We start from the raw sequence: 21,505 nt of genomic DNA on the forward strand, positions 1-21,505 counted from the left end.
GTGTGTGTGTGTGTGTGTTTTGGGTTATAAGTGAGGGGGTGGTGGGGCAAAGCACAGAATAGGCCAATGACAGGATTATTCCATCAAAAACCTCTCCATTTTACTGATTTATATTTTACATGTAGGATATAAACCCACTGTTAGAGATGTTGCAAATATTTTTTCTAGTCTGTTATTTATCTTTTAATTGTGTTAAGGGTAGAACTGTGTTAATGTAACAAATCTTATTTATTTGTTTCAATTAATAGTACTCCTCTTTTAATGTTCAATGTAAAAAACACTACAAATTACACATAAGGAATAATAAAGAAAAATTGCACATAAACTCAAAACCCAGTGATAATCTTAACAACTCAGTCTACAATTCAAGTCTATAGAGGAAGATACATGCAATGATGCCATTGCACATAACTGTGTACCTCTCTATGTATGGACCTAAATGCTCTGATATTCTACTGATGATAGGATAAATCGGTTACTAACTTCCTGGGAGGCAATTTGCAATAGCTATCCAGAATTTCTCAAAAACCTTGTCCCAGTAAATCTAGTTTTAAGAATATGTCTAGGAAAGCAATTCAAGATGTGAGCAAAATTTAAACTATGACGTTTTTATTTCAGCATTGTGTGTAATAATAAAAATTTAGTTACAATCTAAATAATTTGGCATTGATCAACTAAAGTGTAAAAGGCTCATATGATTGAATACTCTGCAGCCATAAAAATAGTATGGACAAAGAATATATAATGAAATTAAAACATGCTTACATTTTGCAGTATTTATGTTTTAATCAAATTACTTTCAGTAATAAGCAGTCTTCTGCACCCAGTGAATAGGAGTTTTAATGAGGCATGATGGTGATATTAAAGCTCAAGGGCTTTTCAAAGAAAGCTGAACTGGAAACATGGACTTTGGACAGTCACAGAGGCAGAGGAGGAACATTTAAGCACTTGCAATAGCTGCTTCCAGAACCTGGAAGATAAGAGCATGTGAAGGCCCTAAAGATTACCTTTTGAAATTTTTCCTAAATTACTTTTTGAAATATTTCCTAGATGTGCTTGAAAATCTCTATCCACGGCCTGAAGCCAAGATATATTTCCCTAAGTCCTTGAGTTCAAATGACACTTTCTTGCCCTTTAGTGGTGTGCTGGTAAATGTTTAACAAGTAGCTTTCCAAGATGGGGCAGGGTGGGACCTTATATGTATGTATATATGTACATAAGGTTATTGTAAATTTCACTGACATAAAGGGTATTGTCTTAGTTCAGGCTGCTATAACAAAATGCCATAAACCAGGTGGCTTATACACAACAGAAATTTATTTCTCAAAGTCTGAAAGCTGCAGAATCCAAGATCAAGGCAGATTCAGTGTCTGGTGAAGACCCGCTTTCTGGTTCATAGATGGCATCTTCTAGCTGTGTCCTCATATGATGAAAGGACAAGGCTGCTCTCTGGGGCACTAGTCCATTCGTGAGAACTCCACTAATTTACATTTCCCTGATGATTAGTGATGTTGAGCATTTTAAACTATATCCGTTTGGTCATTTGTATGTCTTCTTTCGAGAAGTGTCTATTCATGTCTTTTGCCTACTTTTTAATGAGATTATTTGTTTTTTTCTTGTTGAGTAGTTTGAGTTCCTTGTATATTCTGGATATTAGTCCCATGTTGGATGAATAATTTTTGTAAATATTTTCTCCCATTCAACAAGTTGTCTCATTACTCTGTTGATTGTTTCCTCTGCTGAAAGTTTGACTATAACATGTCATGAAGAAGATTTTCTTGAATTGTATCTATTTGGGGCTTTCTGAACTTTTTGTATCTGGATATCTAAATCTGTTGCTTGACTTGGGAAGTTTTCAGCTATTATTTCATTAAATAGGTTTTCTATTCCTTTGGTCCTCTCTTCACCTCTGGAACACTGAAAACTTGAATATTTGGTCACTTTATGGTGTCCCTTATGCTTTGTTCATTCTTTTTATTTTTTTCTTTATTTTTGTCTGACTGGATTATTTCAAAAGATCTGTTTTCAAGTTCTGAAGGTCTTTCTTCTGCTTGATATAATCCATTGTTGAGGTTCTTGAATGTACTTTTTACTTCATTCAATAAAATAAAATCCAGGATTTCTGTTTGGTTACTATGATATCTCTCTTTGGTAGACTTTTCACTCATATCCCTAATTATTTCTCTGATTTCATTATATTGTTTATTTGTGTCCTTTTATGTCTCACTGAACTTCTCTAGTATCATTATTTTGAATTATTTTTCAAGGATTTTTATAAATTTCTTTCTCATTGAAATCTGTTGCTGGATAATTAGTGTGTTCCTTTGTAGATGTCATATTTCTGGGAGAATATTTCCTTAACTGTTCATGCAATTCACAATGTAAGGGCTGTAGATACAATACACTTTTTTTTTTTTTTTTTTGAAATGGAGTCTTGCCCTGTTGCCTAGGCTGGAGTGCAGTGGCGCAATCTCGGCTCACTGCAACCTCTGCCTCCCGGGTTCATGCCATTCTCCTGCCTCAGCCTCCCGAGTAGCTGGGACTACAGGCGCCCGCCACCATGCCCAGCTAATTTTTTGTATTTTTAGTAGAGATGGGATTTCACCGTGTTAGCCAGGATGGTCTTGATCTCCTGAGCTCGTGATCTGCCCGTCTCGGCCTCCCAAAGTGCTGGGATTACAGGTGTGAGCCACCGTGCCCAGCCACAACACACTTTTAACTTTAAGCCTTATTAACATATTCTCCAAAATGCCACCTCCAAATCTAGAGTACACAATTTAAAAATAATAAATAAATAAATAAATAAAAATAAACGAGTCTTTTGTTTGTAGTGCAAACTGATTTCCAGGGTGTAAATATTCCCAACACGGTGGAATAAACTACTAACTTTTTGCAAATTCAAACTACTAACATGGTACGACTGAGTCTGGAATTGAGAATTAACATCCAACAGCACAAAATTACATACTACTCATATAGAAAAATCATTAAAAATTGATGCATTTGGAGTATTTATTATCTTGATTTTCAGTAAGTTAAAAAATTCTAATTATACTATTGGCAGTGTTTAAACATAGGCTGGAAAAGGCCGGGTGTGGTGGCTTACGCCTGTAATCCCAGCACTTTGGGAAGCCGAGGTGGGTGGATCATGAGGTCAGGAGTTCAAGACCAGCCTGGCCAAGATGGTGAAACCCTGTCTCTACTAAAAACACGAAAATTAGCTGGGTGTGGTGGGAGGTGCCTGTAATCCCAGCTACTCAGGAGGCTGAGGCAGAGAATTGCCTGAATCGGGGAGGCAGAGGTCGCAGTGAGCTGAGATTGCGCCGCTGCACTCTAGCCTAGGAGACAGGGCGAGACTCTCTCAAAAAAAAAAAAAAAAAAAAAAAAAAATTGGCTGGAAAAATGCCTGAAAATAGGCTCACTGGCCAGTATGAGCCAGCTCCCACATATGACTGTTTCAACACAAAGCTCTGCAGGTCTTCAGAATTCTCAGACAGAGACAATAATCCTGAAGGAATGTCAAATATTTACTTGTACGTGTGTTCAATACTGTTGTTCTTGGTTCCTAGCTGCCTTAGGTAGGTCATTCTTTCTAACAATGAAATAAACATATTTCATAGAGGGCCTCTATAAGGCCAATTGGAAATCTGCCTACACTGTTGAGTATGTTTATAGTTGGTTACTGATTTCCAGAGGTCAAGAGGGTAATGTGATTCATCTGCTATTACAGTTTATACTTCTTGATTCTTCTATTTGGCCACTCTGCAAGAAGGCAATCTTCTAAGGATCACCAGCTTCTACCTATAAGACTTCAACTCAAGATGCAGGCAAGTAAATGATATGTATATAATATTAGACTATTCCATGCAGCTCCAATGTTCTAATTCTACTAATCAGGAATAAGAAAGTTCCTAATCTTTGTAGTTCTACTGACCCATGGGTTTTCAAGCTGAGAATCAATTAATCCAGGTTCCTTTCTCAGCTTTGCCACTGATTTCCCAGTATGGAAAAGAGGCAAGTAACTACTGAAAAATAATTATATAAAGTAAGAGATATCTTATTTTAATTAAGAAGCTCCCAATTTATATGTAGCTGACTTATATATAAGCTTCATGGAATTTTGGCTTTCTGGAAATATCTACTGTACCTAGGCACCTAGGACTCAAGAACAGTCGTTCTTCCTTCCCCAGAGCTGCAATATGAATAATTTGGAATTTTTCTTCCCAGATTCGCTGTTCTCCCATGCTTATTGAACAGATGGAGATTGTATTATCTTCCCCTCCTTTCTCCACAAGTCTGGCTTCTCTATTTATCTCTAGTTCTGTGTAAACTTTGCGACATCAGGATTGGCTGGATAAAGGGACTGAGATGGGAATGGGGATGGGCAATAACCAAGCCCTAGGTACTCTTGGAGCCCTACCCTGCTCTACCCTGGCTCTAGGACCGCTTCTCTTTGGGAGAACACTGAAGGCTTTAAAGAATTTTCGAGGGCTTGCCTGAGAATCAGTCATAAAGTGACCTTTATGAAAAAATAGACCTAGGTTGCAAAAATTAGCTTTTAGAATTAACATCCCCATAATATACTAGTCCAGTGTTCTTAGGAAGAGTCATCCTAAGAGAACACTGGTGCTGAACACAGGTGATTTTTACCTGAGCATACAGGTCCAGTATTCAATATTCTGCTTTCTATGTGGTCCCAGACATGGTAATGGTCACAAGTAAAAGTTGTAGAGACTTGATAATCAGTATAAGCCTCAGACAAAAACTAATTACAGCCAGTTTTTGCATTCATTTCTTGACCTCCCTTTAGCTACCCCTTTAGCCATGCATATTTACATCTTGCTCATCAAAAAATAATTATCTGCACTAAAATGAACTCTTATCATTGATAGTAATAGCGTTACCTAGATGTACATTATTTTAGACAATTGCTTTAAATTTAATATTCTGATTTCTGAAACACATTCTGTTCAGGAAAAGAAAAAACAATGTCTCCAAATTCTTGATCAAATAGAAATTGCATAATCTTAAAAGGAAGAGTCCTGAGAGGAATAGTGTGAGGTTGAGAAAAGATCTGAAGTGACAAGATGAGCAATTAATACTGGAATTGCTATTAGTCTGGTAACCTTCAGCAAGTCAGAGACTCAGTTTCTTCATCTTGTAAAGTAAGAATAATCTAAGTGTCATGGCTGGGTAAAGTTTAAGTAGGCCATCAGAAAATACTTTGTAGTCTATAGAGCATTATCTCATCCAGGCCCCTACTCAAAGTACAAACCTGCCCTTTAGCATCACTGACAGCCTCTTCTTGATCATTTCTAGTGATGGGGAACTCATCTTTGGAAGGTCATTTTTGACAGCCCTAATGATAAGAAAGTATATATATAAAGTGTGGGTGTGCTTGTAAAAATACACACATATATTTACATATGTACACCAATATACATACATACACATATATGTATATAGGCATATATATTTAGCCATAATAAATTCCTCCAACATCAGCTTCCTGGTTAATCCTGATCATCAACTCTAGCTCAGAGCTTCATTAAGGGAAGGAGCAGGTCAGTAAGAATCTACTCTGTAGGAACAGGAACATGGGAACATTTGTCACAGAGCTGATGACTGCCCTTGCTGTGTTTTGTTAATAACTGATATATCTTGCTTATCATGCCTATTCCAGGCAAGTAGAATGAGTTTGCTTTCTCTGAGTTCCAGGGGGGTGGAAGCCAACACAGATGAAAGGGTAGCACTAGCCACACAGTTATTCCATTTTAAATTAAACTAAATTAAAATTTTAGTTCCTCATTTCACAGGCTCAATAGCCATATGTGATTAGTTATTGTGTGGCATAGATATCAAACATTTCTATTGTAGCAGAAGTTGTTTGAAGAGCTGTGGTTGATGATTCATTACCATCTACAATATGCCAGGAACCAGTTAAACTCTACATGCAAGCACTAAAACATCAATAGTGGAAGTTTTCTATCCCTTGAAAAAATTACATAATAGCATGATTAACTGAGCTCTTACTCCAGACAGTTCAAGAAAAGGTTGGCTTTTATTCCCAAATGAACATCATAGGCTTCGCACTCTTTCCCAACAATCTTAAGAAAGTGGAGATACTATTAATTGGTTACCTATGTTGTTACCAAATGCTCATTTCCACTTATATTTGGAGATCTGAGTTTCTCTCTAAGGCAGAGGTCTTTAAATCATGAGGTGCCATGCCCAGATCAGAACTAAACAAAAGTTGAAACTTTAAACTGGCAAATGTCATTGCTCATTTCTTCTTAACAAGTGAAGACCTATGGTTAATTCAACTGCAGGGTATGGTGAAATAACTACAGTTACTTAGTTACACTACTTCTTTCACCACTTATCTGAGTGAAGAAGTCCAGGTTGGATACTATATGTAGAGCTTTATATTAACTTTTCTCCAGGAATAAGAAAGTGTCCACACTGCCTTTTGTCTTGAAAACACAATTGGGGAAGGTGTACCACAAAAGAAGGGGATTCTCTCTGAGAGCATGTTTAGCTACTGTCACAGCTTTAATTGGGAAGGGTGAAACATTTACATCTGGCTATGTCTGCCCTTCAAGAGCTGGGGCCAGATATTTGCCATCTCTCAGCCTTGGTCTTTTCTTCTGTAAAACAGCAGGATTGGAGTATATGATCAGAAAGTTTTCTGTAATTCCAGTGACTTCCCAAAATAACCATGACCCATATCCTATCTATAAACCTCATATCATAGTTCTCTCCCTAATCCATGCTGCTGTCACAACCCTCCTACAGTTTTTTTTTAGGACTCAGTAAATCGTTCTGACAAATAACTGCATTCTACCCATAGGCTTTATCTTACAGTCAGCAAATCATTTGCTAAAGTGCTAAACTGCCAGAGTCATAAGCCCGCATTCTGGAGGGGCTTCCAGCAGTGGTTGGTAAACTACTGCCCAAAGGCCAAATCTGACACACCTCCTACTTCTGTACACCCAAGAGCTCAGAATAATATTTACATTTTTAAATGGTTGGAAAAATAAAATTAAGCATATTTCATGTCATATGAAATTCAAATTTCAGTGTCTATAAATAAAGTTGCATTGGAACCCAGCGACATCCATTCATTTATCCATTGTCTATGGATACCAGTGGCCTACACAGCAGAGTTGAGTGGTATTTGGCCATACCACTATGACTACATAGTCTACATACCACCATGTATGTAGACTCTCTCATACAGAGACTGTATGGCCCACAGGCCTAAAATATTTACTATCTGGCTCTTTACCTGCCCCTGGGTGTAGAGCACAGACTCTAGAGTCAGATGGCTTGGTAGCATAGCTCAGCTCTGTTCTTCCTCAACTGTATACAGTTCTTCCTCAACTGTATAATGGGAATGACAATAATACCTATCCCATGGATTTTTATTAAGATTAAGCAAATAAGTAAAATGCGATGAGGATCTGGCATATTTTTATTATTATATGTATGTCTGATGTTATTATAAGTTGCCACAATTTTTTCCCGCAAACTAAAGTATTAGCAGCTGACCAATTTGTTAGCAATAATTGTAAGAATTGAATTTGCAACACTCCATTAAAATTCAGTTCTGTAGCAGTAAAGCAGTAGGAAGATGTCTAAGGACAACTGATATGCCAATTCGTATAGCCGTTTATCCACGAAGCTAATTCTGCAGTACTTAAAAATATTTTATATGCTTTATACTTCTTTCAAACTTGAGTCTTGAGCTTGTACTCAACATTGAGTTCAGCCTTGACATCTATTCCTTATAGTCGGTTACCTCTTTCTGAAGAAACAGGCTTCCAAAGAGAGACCAGGGGACTCATTAGATGTCTCATCTACCTTGATGATTGCTACCTTGATGATTGAAAACAGTAACCTGCTTCCTGAATCAAACACAAAACAGGCAACATGCAGTGTCTTTGCTATGCCACAACAGGGACTATTAGAATTTTTCTCACAATTCGGACCTTTGTTTTCAAAAGGGCTTGCGAGGGAAGTTACACACAAGAGAAAAACAATAAACCGAATGAGGACAATAGCCCACGAATTTAGAATGGAGGAAGCCCGTCCACCACAGCGAAAAAGCACAGTACCACACTGGCGGGTGCTCCAATATTTGTGAAATGTTGATGACCCTTTAAATGTTTCTGTGCAACCTCCACAACAAATACTGTGAATCTGGATTATTAATGCGTTTCTCAATATGTTAAAATTCAGGAAATCATTAAGTCTAGTCCTTAACAGTGAAGGGCAAGCAATTTTCTGTCATTGAAATTACACAAAACAAAACAAAACAAAACAAAAAGCTCATGCCTGAATTGCTTCGGACTATTCAACTGGGAGATAGAAAAATATATGAAGTAAAGAAGAATAACCTACATCGAAGTTCCTCTTATCTTCCTGAATACTTACCAGCACACTATTAGCTTGTTCTAAACTTTTCTTATATAAAAAGTAGCTGAATAATTTTAGAGAAATGGATTGTTTTGTCTGAATCATCCAGATAATTCAAACAATTCATTTTCCTAAGAACGATCTGGGTGAGGCTGTCCTGCCCGGAAAATGCCCTCTGTCCTACTCAGGACACAAGCCACGCTCAGCTTAAACAGGCAAGGAATTGTCCCCTAGGAAGGAAATACGCCGTCGTCGTTCAATGAACTTTGCAACCAACAGCAAGCCAAACTCTCCCTTGCACACAGTTCGTCAAGTTAATTCTTATTTTCCAAGGGCGCTTTCGTATTTCCATCTTTCAACGACTCCTTCACCCACTGGTACCTAAGGCTTGCCCTAACGCATCCAGCCCCTGCCTCGCGATGGTGCGCTCCACTTATAATAGCTCCGTCCTGTCCAATAAAGTTGTTTAAAATAAGAAATATGCCAGATAATAGCCAAGTCCGAAGGAAAAAAAAAAAAAAAGGAATTCCTGGGGTGGTGTATTAGTGTTGGAATGTGCCATTAGTCTTGGAGGGAGGAAAGTCCCTGGTGTGAATTGCCTCGCAGGTCGTAGGCCACCACTGGACCTTCAATCGTGCACTGCATTAGCACCGTAATGGCAAAGATACGAAGAAGCGCGCAGGCAGGGCAGCCACGGCCGCGCGCACAGGCAAGAGCTGGAGACGGCTGCGGAGCGCGTCCCCCACGCCCGCGTGGTGCGCTCTGGGGCGGCCCCCTCGCGGGAGGGCGGGACGGGGCAGGCGGCGGAGAGGCCTGGCGCACAGGGCGAGGGCGGCGGCGGCGGCGCAGTGTGCAGCATGGCGTACCCGGGGCATCCTGGCGCCGGCGGCGGGTACTACCCAGGCGGGGTAAGTGCTGACTGCGCGGGATCGCGGCCCAGGCGGCTCCGGGGCGCTAAGAGGCCACCTTGGAGATGCTGCGGCCAGCGGGGTGAGGCGCTGCTGGGCGGCTGCCCGGGCTTCTTCCGCCGTCGGCTTCTCCCTGCGCTCGCGGCCTCGCCCTAGGCCCCTGCGGTTCGGTCTCTCCCCTCGTTTCCCCCGTCCCTTCTCTTGGATGGCTCTGCGGGGCCAAGGTGAGGGTGGATTGGGACCCTAGAAGCCCACCCTGCGGCTTCTCGGATACGCGGCGTGAAATCGTGTTAATTGGGTGTTGGCTGACCCCCACCCCACCCCACCCCCGCCCTCTTGGTTGCCTCCCAAAGCAACAACAGTCATTTTATTCTAGACTGATATACCTTCCTCCCTTTAAAAAAAAAAAAAAAAAAAAAAAAAAAAAAAAAAAAATTGAGTGAGAAGGGGGACGGAAAAAAAGGGAAAACCTGCTGAAGTAGAAGACCTGTAGGAAGGCAGTCTCGCCGGGCGTCTGGGATGCGCGTTGTCTTGGGAACTGTTTCCGAGACAGGCAATGTTCCCTCGCCACCCACGAGATACAGCCCGGCCAGACACCTTACTTTTCGCTAGGCTACACCCGTCTCAGAATGTTACCAACTCCAGCCTTCCATCGTTTATAAAACGCTCTTAAAATACCATAAATGCTGTAACAACAAAAGGAGAATTCGAAGCCCTGCCATTCATTGGCTTACCTAGTTTGCACTCACCTCAGTAACCTTCAGGTTAATAGGGATTTTAAAAGTTGCTTTACATATGTAGACATCACTTTCACAGCAACTCTTTATGGTCTAAGTCGCCAGTTTTTAAATTACGGGGTGTGAATGGAAGAGAGGGGTGGAGTGTTGGCAGAGTGTGCCCAGTGGTGGGGAGGTGAGCCTTGTGAAGGGCGGGCAGGCGGGCAGTTGTCTGGCCTTGCACAAAAGCCCTCAGTGGTGAAAGAAGAAAACTTGACTCGGCAGGATGACGTGTATGTGTTTCCTGTTTCACAGTATGGAGGGGCTCCCGGAGGGCCTGCGTTTCCCGGACAAACTCAGGATCCGCTGTATGGTTACTTTGCTGCTGTAGCTGGACAGGTTAGCTTTTCCCTTTAATATTAAAGAGCCGTTATTGTCTGCATTTGTGGTAGCTTTTGATATAGTGACACAGAAAAGCGAACTTCCTGTGGTACTGAGTCCCTTTGCTTCTGCAAAAGAAAAAAAAAGTTCTTTGTTTCTTATTTTAGTTTTTTATTTCTGAATGTTCAGAATAAATTAGGACAAAATGTTACTCGTATTTATGTGAGTTCAGTTCGAAAGCAAACTTGTGGTTGAATTAAAGGGTCCAGGATGGTTTCAAGCGAAGAAATTCAAGATCTGGTAAATATAAACCCTTGTTTGTACAACTTAAAGACATATATTAGTAATTACATAGCTCGATTCTAATAGGCACTTTCTTTGGGTTGAACTTGATTGCTAATCATTCACCCCCTTAGGAAATATGGTAAAAACCCACCAGCTTCTAAATAAGGAAGTTACTGTTCCCTTCTTAGTATCAGGAAGTTAATCTTGTGAACAATGTAGTTTCTCTTTGACGCAGATGCTGTTACTAGGTCAGCCCCTCCATGTCCTTATTAGGTGTTGTGGTCTGTTGACCCAGAGAAGCAATTAAGGTCAGCTCCCCAACACCTTTCACTTGTCTGCATTCTGAGTTGTATGACAGGTGCTATCTCACATTGACAGGTGCTATCTTACATTGAGAGAGGACACTTACCTAGCTCATGAGGTCACTGTGTGCAGTAAATATACTGTTGGTATAACCCAGACATGTCCAGAGGGGATGTTTGTTCTTATGAATTCAACCTAGTCTTGTTTTGACCAAAAGCTAGAAATAGCAAAATCTTAATGTGAAAACTGTAGAATATTATAGGATAAAAAACCTAAGACCACTTTTAAGGTAGTACTCTAAGAAATACAGCTTAAGAAATTGAATGGAAAATACAGTCTAAAACTGGAAGACCTTCCCCTTAAGTATCTACTTAATCTGTTAATGATCCGTATCTTTGAAACCACAAGACATGGCAAACCTCAAGACTAGCATTCTTAGATTGCCGGTGCCTCTAGCATGTAAGTGACCCCACCTGCTTAGCTTTCAGCAGCCCTGACCTGTATTCAGCATACCCATTGTCTTTCAAATTGCTGATCTTGCTCCTCATTTATAACTTATAATACCCAGTGACGTGAAGATTTAGGTATTTTATTTTAAAGTCCCTAAAAATCACATATATCTAGTTCTTTCCCAGTTCAGCCAGTGAATGGGCACTGAGAACCTAATGTGAATCTTCCAGATGTATTTGTGCTCTGAAAAAAATGATTCACTGTATCATAAGAAAAAGTGACCAAGGAGGCCTCTTTCTGTTTGAACCAAGCCTTCTATTTACTGATGTCTGGTTTGTACCTTGCTCTCTCCACCCCCCTCAAAAAAAAAAAAATATTTTAAAATGTTTAGCTGTAGCAGTTTGCTAGCTCAGATTGAGAGAAGAGTAGTTGCCAAGACAGACTCTTTCTTTCATCATTAAATTACTTTTGGAAGTGGGTTAAGGAAAAGAATGCCCACTTTTGGAAGGCATTCCTTTTAATAAAAAGTCATGCATGATGGCATGATGATACTGATTTTCTTTGTTGTTATTGCTTCATTGAATGCTGAAGGTAAACAACTTGAAAGAACAAATCACTATTATGATTCCTCTAATTTTTTCTCAAAAGGATGGGCAGATAGATGCTGATGAATTGCAGAGATGTCTGACACAGTCTGGCATTGCTGGAGGATACAAACGTAAGTTGACAGTCCCAAAGTTTGTCTAAATGTACTCTTGCGTTTCCTATCTTAGCTGTTACTTGTGATTACAGCCTTCAAGAAAACTGAGCTTGTCTGATCTAGCAAAGTTTAGAATTCTAAAAGCTAAAATACAGTACTATTTCAAAATGTTGATTTGAAAACAGTTTTTAAATCACTCCAGGCTGGGCACAGTGGCTCACACCTGTAATCCCAGTACTTCAGAGGCCCAGGCGGGAGGATTGCTTGAAGCCAAGAGTTTTTGGCTGCAATAATCTATGATTGTACCACTGCACTCCAGCCTGAGCAACAGAGCAAGACCTTGTCTTTAAAATAATAATAATAAATTATTCCATCCTACCTGCCAATTTAGTGGATTTCTCAGATTTGGTTTTGTGTACCTAGAACCAGTGAGACAGTTTGGGTGGCCTCCTTCACAGAGGACAAGGTAGGGTGCTGAAATGGAATCTGCCAGGTCAGGTGTCATTAACTGACATTAGGAACTGACATTTACTGTTATTTGCCAAGAGCCTACTCTGCTGTGACCTGGTGGCACTTAGGGCTTTGAGTTGCTGCCCTGCACCCCTGGTCCCTGAGTGGCCTATCCTGCACTCCTGGTCTCTGAGCTTTGGGCATGCTCCTGCTAACATAAGTGGTTGCCATGACATTCCTCAGGTCTTTCCTCTTCCACTTCATAGAATGTATTCAGGCTAAGTGGGAAGTGCCCTTTCTACTTACTGGACCTGCTGCTCCATAATTCAGCCCTTACCCTACCCCTGCCTTTTGAGCACTCTGCCATGAGCTGAGAGTAGTGAAATATTGCAAAGATGCTCCATCCCTGGCAGGGCACAGTGGCTCACACCTGTAATCCCAGCACTTTAGGAGGCTGAGGTGGGAAGATTGCTTGAGCCCAGGAGTTCAAGACTAGCCTGGGCAACATAGTGAAACCTTGTCTCTGCAAAAAATTTAAAAATTAGCCAGACATGGTGGCATGCACCTGTGGTCCCAGCTACTCAGGAGGCTGAGGTGGGAGGATTATACGAGCCCAGGAGGCGGAGGTTGCAGTGAGCCAAGATTGTGCCACTGCACTCCAGCCTGGGTGACAGCCTGTCTCAAAAAATCCAAAAAATTGCTGCATCCCAACTGGGGCTTCTCGTCATCCAACACATATGAAGTGGTTCCTCTTGAAATTAGATCTTGAACATGATAGATTTCCAGGGTAGAGAATAACGTCTTAGTTCAAATACATTACCTGCCAACTTCTTTGCCAGTTGTTAATTGAGACAAAACATCAAATTGAAGACCCAGTTTCATGGTTAGCTGTGGATTAAAATGTTCAAACTAGAATTCACAGCTGTGAATTTATAGTGGCCGTTTTTAAAAAACTATTTGACATGGCGTGTATTAGATGGCTGTCTTTGAACTCTTTGCATTTTTTTTCATCATCCTTTGTTTTATGTGACTTTAGTATCCTATTACTCTTTCCTAATTGGAGGAATTAATACAAACGAAGAAGCTTTCAAGTTCCTGTTATTTAATCTAGTCCTAAACAAAATAAGCACTTTTTGGATTAGGGGATGTTTTTCTTTACTGTGTGGGCAGTACATTTAAATTGTTAATTGTTACGCAGTTGAGCTGGTAAACAAGGTAGGTCTGCCTATTAGCAGGGTTTATCAACGTGCAGTGAGATCGCAGCATGGCCTGTTGTTCGACATCCTTTCAGTAGATGAGGTGTGGCAGATTTGAGAATCTGACACAAACAAAATGGGTTGTATATTCTTAGAGAGCAGTCCTTTTAAAATTTCATTGAGAAAGCCACATTTAGTGATGGCCTTAGATCAGTGCATTAAAGAGAAAGCATTTCCTGAGTCATGGGGCCTATGTGATTGAATCCATTTACCTACTGTCTGGTGGCTGTACTGAACCACAGAACCATCCTGCCTATGAGGTGTCAGTGTTTGTAATACAGGTATTAGATGGCCATTAGTCTTTTAAACCCAACTTCCAAACCAAAAAGCACAGATCCGAATTGGATGGGCAGGTGGGATACTCCAGCTCAGAGCCTATGGGCCCTTCTTAACCAGTTTAAAAGGAAGCAGTCATACCTAGAGGTGGAGTTGGTGAGAGAAGTTGTGTTCCAGTCAGTAAGATTGTAATTCAGCTTCTCTTTTTTCCCTGAATTTAGTTGTTCGTCTGTGGTAAGGTTGAGAGAAACAGCTGGAGGTAGGGCTTTCCTTCTAGGTCCATTATATTGTATGTTTCTGTGAGAAGAAAAGATGTTTGAGGCATTCTAGTAGAATGAACAGAAGAGAAGAAAAAGAGTAAAGGTAAATTACAGCAGAGATTCCTTGGAAATTATTAAAATTAACATAATTTAAATAATTTCAAAATGTTGAATTAATAATTTTAATTATAATTTATAGTTATAATTATATGTAGTTACATTTACGTAACTAATATGTAATACTTACAATTTTAATTAATTTTAAATAATTATTTAAAATAGAATTAACACTAATAAAAGCTATATTATTAACAAAATTGAGAAAGAGTTTTCCTTACCAAAACTTATTGGACATCAGCGTTCTAGTTCATTGGAACTGTCTAGAATGGTGTATTTTTTGTTCATTCACTTTTGTTCACTGCCATCTCACTGCCCTTTCAGATCCTTCTCAAAAAAGATGACTAGATTTCTGATCTTCCTGATCTGTCCCTCTCCTCCTCAGTCTTTACTAACAGCTTAGAAGGAATTCAAGGTCCTCTGTAATGCACCCTCCCCTGACCAAACATATTTTCTCCCACTCCTTTTGTACTCTTTGAAAGTCATATTGAGCTATTCACTTACGCTTTGCCTGTGCTAGGCCTTCTACTTCTCTCTTTGCTTATGCTGGTCCTTAGCTGTCACCAAATGCCCCCATCATTCTTGTCATTCAAGGCTTGGCTTAAATTCTATGTCTTCTCTAAAGTCTTTCTTGATTCTCTTACTGGGAAGGAGCCTCTCACTTCTCAATCCCTTCTGGTACTTTCTGGCCCCTCCATTATAATTCAGCACTCTACCATGATTAGGGTTGTATGTGTATGTGACTTATCTTTTCTTTAGACTGTCAGCTAGGACAGTATGCAGTTTCACAATTGTATCTCCAAAGTTCCTGTTACCCTGAGCCCTGAACATAAGTACTTAACAGTGGCTGTTGAGTTAATGAATATGGAAAATTTTCTATGTCAGAAAAATTATAGCCCTGTAGCCTCATTGGCATTTTGATTTAAGATTATACATTGATTTTTGAGCATTAGTAAAGATCAGAAAATTTCATTCAAAAAACATTCCTTCTTAGACGATCTAAGAGGGTTGTACATATAAAGTGCAGTGGGGGTGAGAATTTGGTGCCATCCATCCATACCAGTGCATTTTTAGTGAATACTTCCTATGAGCTAGGTGCTGGCTCTGTAGCCACAATCAGTGCCTGGGTGTTGGGAAAAGCACTGGGATAAGTAAAGAGAAAGGCTGTGGAATCACATAGAATGGGCACATAACCCAGACAGGAGTCAGGAAAGTTTTCCTTGCAGAATTGATACCTAAGCTGAGCAGAAATGAGGCCGACCATGAAGTGAGTGGGATGGGGAAGTTGTGTCCTAGGTCGTTAGAACAGCATGTGCAGAAGACCCAGAAATAGCATGGTTCAGTCAAGAAACTGAGAAATTCTCCATGAAGATAGTGTACGGGGTTGAACGAGAGTAAGAGATGAGCCTGACTGGCAAAATAAGTGTGTTACGTTATGTGCCAGTTAAGGTGCTTGGACTTTATCCTGAGAGCAGTAGATCACTGATACTGGGTTTTGCATAGGAGAGCACATACTACCCCTGACTGTAGGGTAAAGGCTAATAAATTGGGGGACATGGAAGTAAAACAAGAGTCAGGGATGCCCATTAGGGAGCTGCTGGAGTCATACAGGTGAGAGAAATGCTAACTAAGGAGACAGTGGGGCTGGAAATGGACTCCACAGTTGTTTAGAAGGTGATTGATTATTGGTGGAGAGGGAATTGAGGAGGCTCCCAGGTTTCTGGCTTGTGTTACTGCTGAGTGGATGGGGGTGCCATTCATGAACAGAGACAGAGAAGCTGTCCGCCTCATAGCCCCTTCAATACCTTCATGTGAGCCCAACACAGTTGGCTCTGCCCTGTGGTTGTCAGGCCGTCCAGAGCAGTTCTTAAACTTGAGCAGCATTGGCATCACCTGGAAAGCTTACAAAAACCAGATTGCTGGGTCATGCCCTAGAGTTTCTCATTCAGAGGTCTGGAGTGAGTCCTGAGAATTTCACCTCTAACAGGTTTCCATGTGATGCTGGTTCAGGTTGAACCAGCTTCTTTAACATGAATATATATCACCTGCACATTTGCTAAAATTCAGCCTCTGATTTTATTGGTGTAGGGTAAGGGCTGAGATTCTGCAGTTCTTTAAGCTCCTGGGTGATGCTAATATGGCTGGTCCAGGAATCACTTTGAGTAGAATGGTGGTCTCAACCTTGGCTGCTCACTAGAATCATCTGAAAAGCTTTTTAAAAATACAAATACCTGGGTCCCACACTCAGAGTTCCTGATTTAATTGTTCTGTGGTGCAGCCCAGGTATCAGAATCTTTTAAAGCTTTGATTCTGATAAGCACCAGTGTGGAGAACTACAGCTGCAGATTAGAGGGACTTCATACCTCCACACAACTTAAAAGTCAGAATGAAGAATCTACCAGCTCTTTCCCAAACTGTAAAAAGTGCTTCCTCCGCCTCTCACCTCAAAGAATATTATCTGTGGATCAAATGGAGATTGAAGGACCAAAATAGAAATAGTCACTAGTCTTTTATTTCCAATAAAGCATATGCCAAACACAGGAATCTATTAAATGTGTAAAACCTATAGTTTGCACCGTTGGGAGACATTACAGTAGTGAGCACAGTTGTGTTTTAATTTCAGTTTGGTTTGAGAAAAAATATGAAGCTAGAAAAAGCTGTTAAAAATGTTAGTTCTGTGGGTTAACAAGCTTGCAGAATTTATACCAGCTTTTCCCACGTGACCCTTGTCACTTCTGCCATTTAGCGTTATAGCTTCTTTGTACCTATACAATTTCTTCAGTCATTGATTCCCACTAATTCAATGTAAGAGGTTGTTTTTAATTTTCTAATGCTTAGATTACCAGTAACCACACCCATTGCATATGCTCTGGTTTGGTTACATAAGTGAGGTACCAAAATGCCCTCATAATACTCCTAAACTGTAGGTAAATTAAAAAGGCTTCTGAATAGTGGCCACCACTGAATTGGTCATGGGGTCTTATCTAGAGTACTCTTATTTAACACATAATTCTAACAACCATATTTATCTGGTTTCATATATAAGCTAAGAGGTCATAGACTATTTGAGGTAGGAGGTTACTGCTCAGTACCTGACATTGAAGGGAAAATAGAAAAACAAGTAATCAGACACAAAATTAGCAAAACCAGCAATTTATAGTCATTTATGAGTAGGAACAAAGCAACCCTGACTTCCCACCCACCATGTTGGATATAATACATTATGGTTCGTTATGGTGACTTGAACTCATTATATTACAGTTTCAAAGCAAGAAAGTATGAACAGTACTATGTAATACTTTTTTTTTTTGAGAAGGAGTCTTGCCCTGTCACCCAGGCTGGAGTGCAGTGGCATGATCTCAGCTCACTGTAACCGCCTCCTCCCAGGTGCAAGCAATTCTCCTGCCTCAACCTCCTGAGTAGCTGAGATTACAGGTGTGTGCCACCAGGCCTGGCTAATTTTTGTATTTTTAGTAGAGACGAGTTTTTGCCATGTTGGCCAGGCTGGTCTCAAACTCCTGACCTCAGGTGATCCGCCTGTCTCGGCACCCCCCAAAGTGCTGGGATTACAGGCGTGAGCCACCATACCCGGCCTATGTAATACTTTTTAAAAGGAATTCTGTCAAAGTTATTTAAATCAAATTTGGGTTCCTAGCGAAAAATCCTCTTTATGGAGAAAGGCTACTTTGAAGTTCCATATGATTAGTCACATGTAAATTGAGTAGCATATAAAAATAAAAGTGTATAATAATTATATTTCTAATTAATTTGAATGTATCCAGTGTAATGTGAATTTCTGGATTTGTGTTAATATGTATGTACTTTTCTTGATTTAACAGCTTTTAACCTGGAGACTTGCCGGCTTATGGTTTCAATGCTGGATGTATCCTTTACCTTGATTGTTGTCTAGAATAATTTTTTCTAAAATTCTAAAGGAATTCATCTTAGAATTAATATCTAGTAAGCACAAAGTAATAAATGATCACTAAAAAGCTTTCTGAAATAATTATCTTCTATTATAGGGTGGAATTTGGTGTGAATAAAGGAAGAAAAGAAATTTAGTAACAGAATGTTGTTCAGGAATTCAAGGAAACATCAGAGTATTATAGAACAAGTACAGAGTCCAGAGTGTCAGGACAGCTTTTTTTTTCTTTAACATTGATTCCTCTGCAAGTGATGGGATTTTTCACATCCCAGTTGTTGGACTGAGTTTAGGTAGTGCTGACTATCCAGTGCATTCCATCCCACCTCATTTGTCTGGGGGGACTAAACAAGGGAATATTGGTACCAGAGATGATGCTAGGACAGAAGGGCAAACAGCATAGCCTGAAGCACCCACAAAGTACAGCCTAGTTCCAGTAACAAGACCGCTTTTTATAAGTGGTTCACAATGGCAACGCTATTTCCTTATAATCAAGTCATGTAAGTTATCTTTTCCCCACAGTAAAAATAGGCACTTGAGCTTTTTCTCCATGGCCCTTTTTTATTCTATTTTTAAATCATTAATTTTACATGATACCAAGAATAATCTACAATAACTTTTTTAGCCATTGAATATTGAATTCCCCTTATCCTTGATCTTTCATTTAATCCTTAGAAAATATCGCAAAATACAGCTGTAATCCTTGATTACAGTTCAGAGAGATATGTCTGGCACAATGGGTTTCAATGAATTTAAAGAACTCTGGGCTGTACTGAATGGCTGGAGACAACACTTTATCAGTTTTGACACTGACAGGAGTGGAACAGTAGATCCACAAGAATTGCAGAAGGCCCTGACAACAATGGGTAGGTATGGCTTACTAGAACTCTCCGTTCATTGGTAGAAGTAAGTTGATTTTTATTTTTAAAACTAGGCCGGGTGCAGTGGCTCACACCTGTAATCCCAGCACTTTGGGAGGCCAAGGAGGGTGGATTGCCTGAGCTCAGGAGTTCGAGACCAGCCTGGGCAACACAGTAAAACCCTGACTCTACTAAAATACAAAAACATTAGCTGGGCGTGGCGGCATGCACCTGCAATCCCAGCTACTCGGGAGGCTGAGACAGGAGAATCACTTGAACACAGGAGGCAGAGGTTGCAGTGAGCCGAGATCACACCACTGCACTCCAGCCTGGGCGACAGAGTGAGACTCCCTCTCGTAAATAAATAAATAAATAAATAATTGCTACCTGAAGGCACTTTCAGTTTTCTTCGAAATTGTGTGTGTTCATAATTAATATGAGTTTGCAGTCTTAAAATATAAAATAGTGCTTGATTATTTTATTTTTTAATGAGCTTTTGCAATCCTTTAACCTTTTTACTGGATGGTTTTTCTTTTAGGATTTAGGTTGAGTCCCCAGGCTGTGAATTCAATTGCAAAACGATACAGCACCAATGGAAAGATCACCTTCGATGACTACATCGCCTGCTGCGTCAAACTGAGGGCTCTTACAGGTGAGTTCTATAAGGTCATGTTATCACCACAAGCCAAGACACAGTTTTTATTACATTTCATCTCTCAGTGCTTCTCAACTTTTATTCTTCCCAAATTTTTTTCTTGCTTTAGTAGTTTTTCTCAGATTACTATTAAGCATATCTGGCAAAATAATTTTTTGTTTTTTTTTTCCAGAATTTATTTTAGATTAGTAAGTAATCTGCCATTAAAATAAACAATTAAATTTTACTAAAATGTTCTAAAACACAATCAGCTAACTTGTGCATTTTTGATCAGATAATAATGAATTTTTCCCCAGAATGTGAAATATTTGGAAAGAGTGAAATTAAAATAAAATCCTTTTCTATAGGGCAGAGCTGAAATGGTAGAGAAACTGATTACAGCCCATTTGTTATACTGGGGACTCTTTCTCTGTTTCTTAAGCAGTATCTTTGTTATTAAGAAGCTAGAAATTCTGTGCTTTTATCACAATTAAGTAATGGCCATGGAAATTGCACAGCTTTTACTGACTTTGGGTAAGGTATTTTCTCTAGATCTAAAAAAAAAAAAAAAAAAAAAAAAAAACCGACAGCTGGCCAACTTCTGCCTGTTACTTTGTTGCATATTAAATCTTTTGCTGTTCATATAGTTGGCTTCTTTGCTTTGGTCTTTTGTTTATGTTAATTGGTTGCACAATTTAAATGTTACTGCAATGTGAATTCAATGCCAAAATAACTAACTTTTATGATTTTAGAAAAACCATTTAAAGAAAAACCATAAATTTTACTGTGTTGTTTTACAGACAGCTTTCGAAGACGGGATACTGCTCAGCAAGGTGTTGTGAATTTCCCATATGATGATGTAAGTCTTAGAAATTAAGAGATATAGTAGATGAAAAAGATGTACACCAGATGGGTATCCCTTTGAAATTAGCTGTTAAGAATATCTTAAGGATGCGAGAGACATAAGGGATTCAAAAGTTAGAAAGAGTTATCATCCAGAACTTATTAATTTCATGTATTAGTCTTAACTATAGTTAGACCATAGTTTGATTTGCATTCAGAGACCTGGGTTCAAGACCCAGCTTGTTGTATTTATTAGCTGGGTCACTTAAGCAGGTTTCTTAATTGCTGTGACACTATATAAATAAAGAAGATATAGTAGTAATGCCTTTTGCACTGAGCCATTGTAAGATTTCTATTAGAAATGCCCTTGAAAAACACTATGCAGATATACTATCTGCTTTTGTCTTCTGTAAACAAATCATGTCAGTCATTGAGAATAGACTCCCTCTGTTGCCCAGGTTGGAGTGCAGTGGCGCAATCTCGGCTCACTGCAACCTCCATGTCTCGGGTTCTAGCGATTCTTCTGCCTCAGCCTCCTGAGTAGCTGGGACTATAGGCATGTACCACCACACCTGGTTAAGTTTTTTTGTATTTTTAGTAGAGACAGGGTTTCACTGTGTTAGCCAGGATGGTCTCGATCTCCTGTCCTTGTGATCTGTCCGCTTAGGCCTCCCAAAGTGCTGGGATTACAGGTGTGAGCCACTGCTCCCTGCCAAATCACAATTT

At 39.8% G+C, this 21,505-nt stretch overlaps 1 protein-coding gene and 1 long non-coding RNA gene across 5 annotated transcripts in view; one reads left to right on the forward strand and one right to left on the reverse strand.

Annotated features, from left to right (window-relative positions):
* Positions 1-10,363, reverse strand: part of LOC134761778 (uncharacterized) — a 24,361-nt gene extending 13,998 nt beyond the window's left edge. Inside the window, exons 1-3 of one of the 4 annotated variants that reach the window (XR_010140889.1) lie at positions 9,814-10,363; positions 6,579-6,647; positions 5,276-5,359 (exon numbers count right to left, since the gene is read on the reverse strand). This is a non-coding gene — a long non-coding RNA (uncharacterized LOC134761778). Of the gene's footprint in view, positions 1-5,275; positions 5,360-6,578; positions 6,648-9,796 lie in introns of all 4 variants that reach the window. The other 3 variants (XR_010140887.1, XR_010140888.1, XR_010140886.1) reach the window with 3 other exon arrangements.
* SRI (sorcin) overlaps positions 9,249-21,505 on the forward strand; it is a gene marked incomplete at its 5' end in the record, with an annotated part of 14,843 nt that continues 2,586 nt past the window's right edge. Inside the window, 7 exon segments of the mRNA NM_001134172.1 lie at positions 9,249-9,326; positions 10,358-10,441; positions 12,110-12,179; positions 18,360-18,403; positions 19,161-19,308; positions 19,841-19,954; positions 20,737-20,795. Of these exon segments, the coding sequence (NP_001127644.1) occupies positions 9,276-9,326; positions 10,358-10,441; positions 12,110-12,179; positions 18,360-18,403; positions 19,161-19,308; positions 19,841-19,954; positions 20,737-20,795 (570 nt within the window).

Source organism: Pongo abelii, chromosome 6 (assembly GCF_028885655.2).
Source record: "Pongo abelii isolate AG06213 chromosome 6, NHGRI_mPonAbe1-v2.0_pri, whole genome shotgun sequence".
Lineage (NCBI taxonomy): Eukaryota > Metazoa > Chordata > Mammalia > Primates > Hominidae > Pongo > Pongo abelii.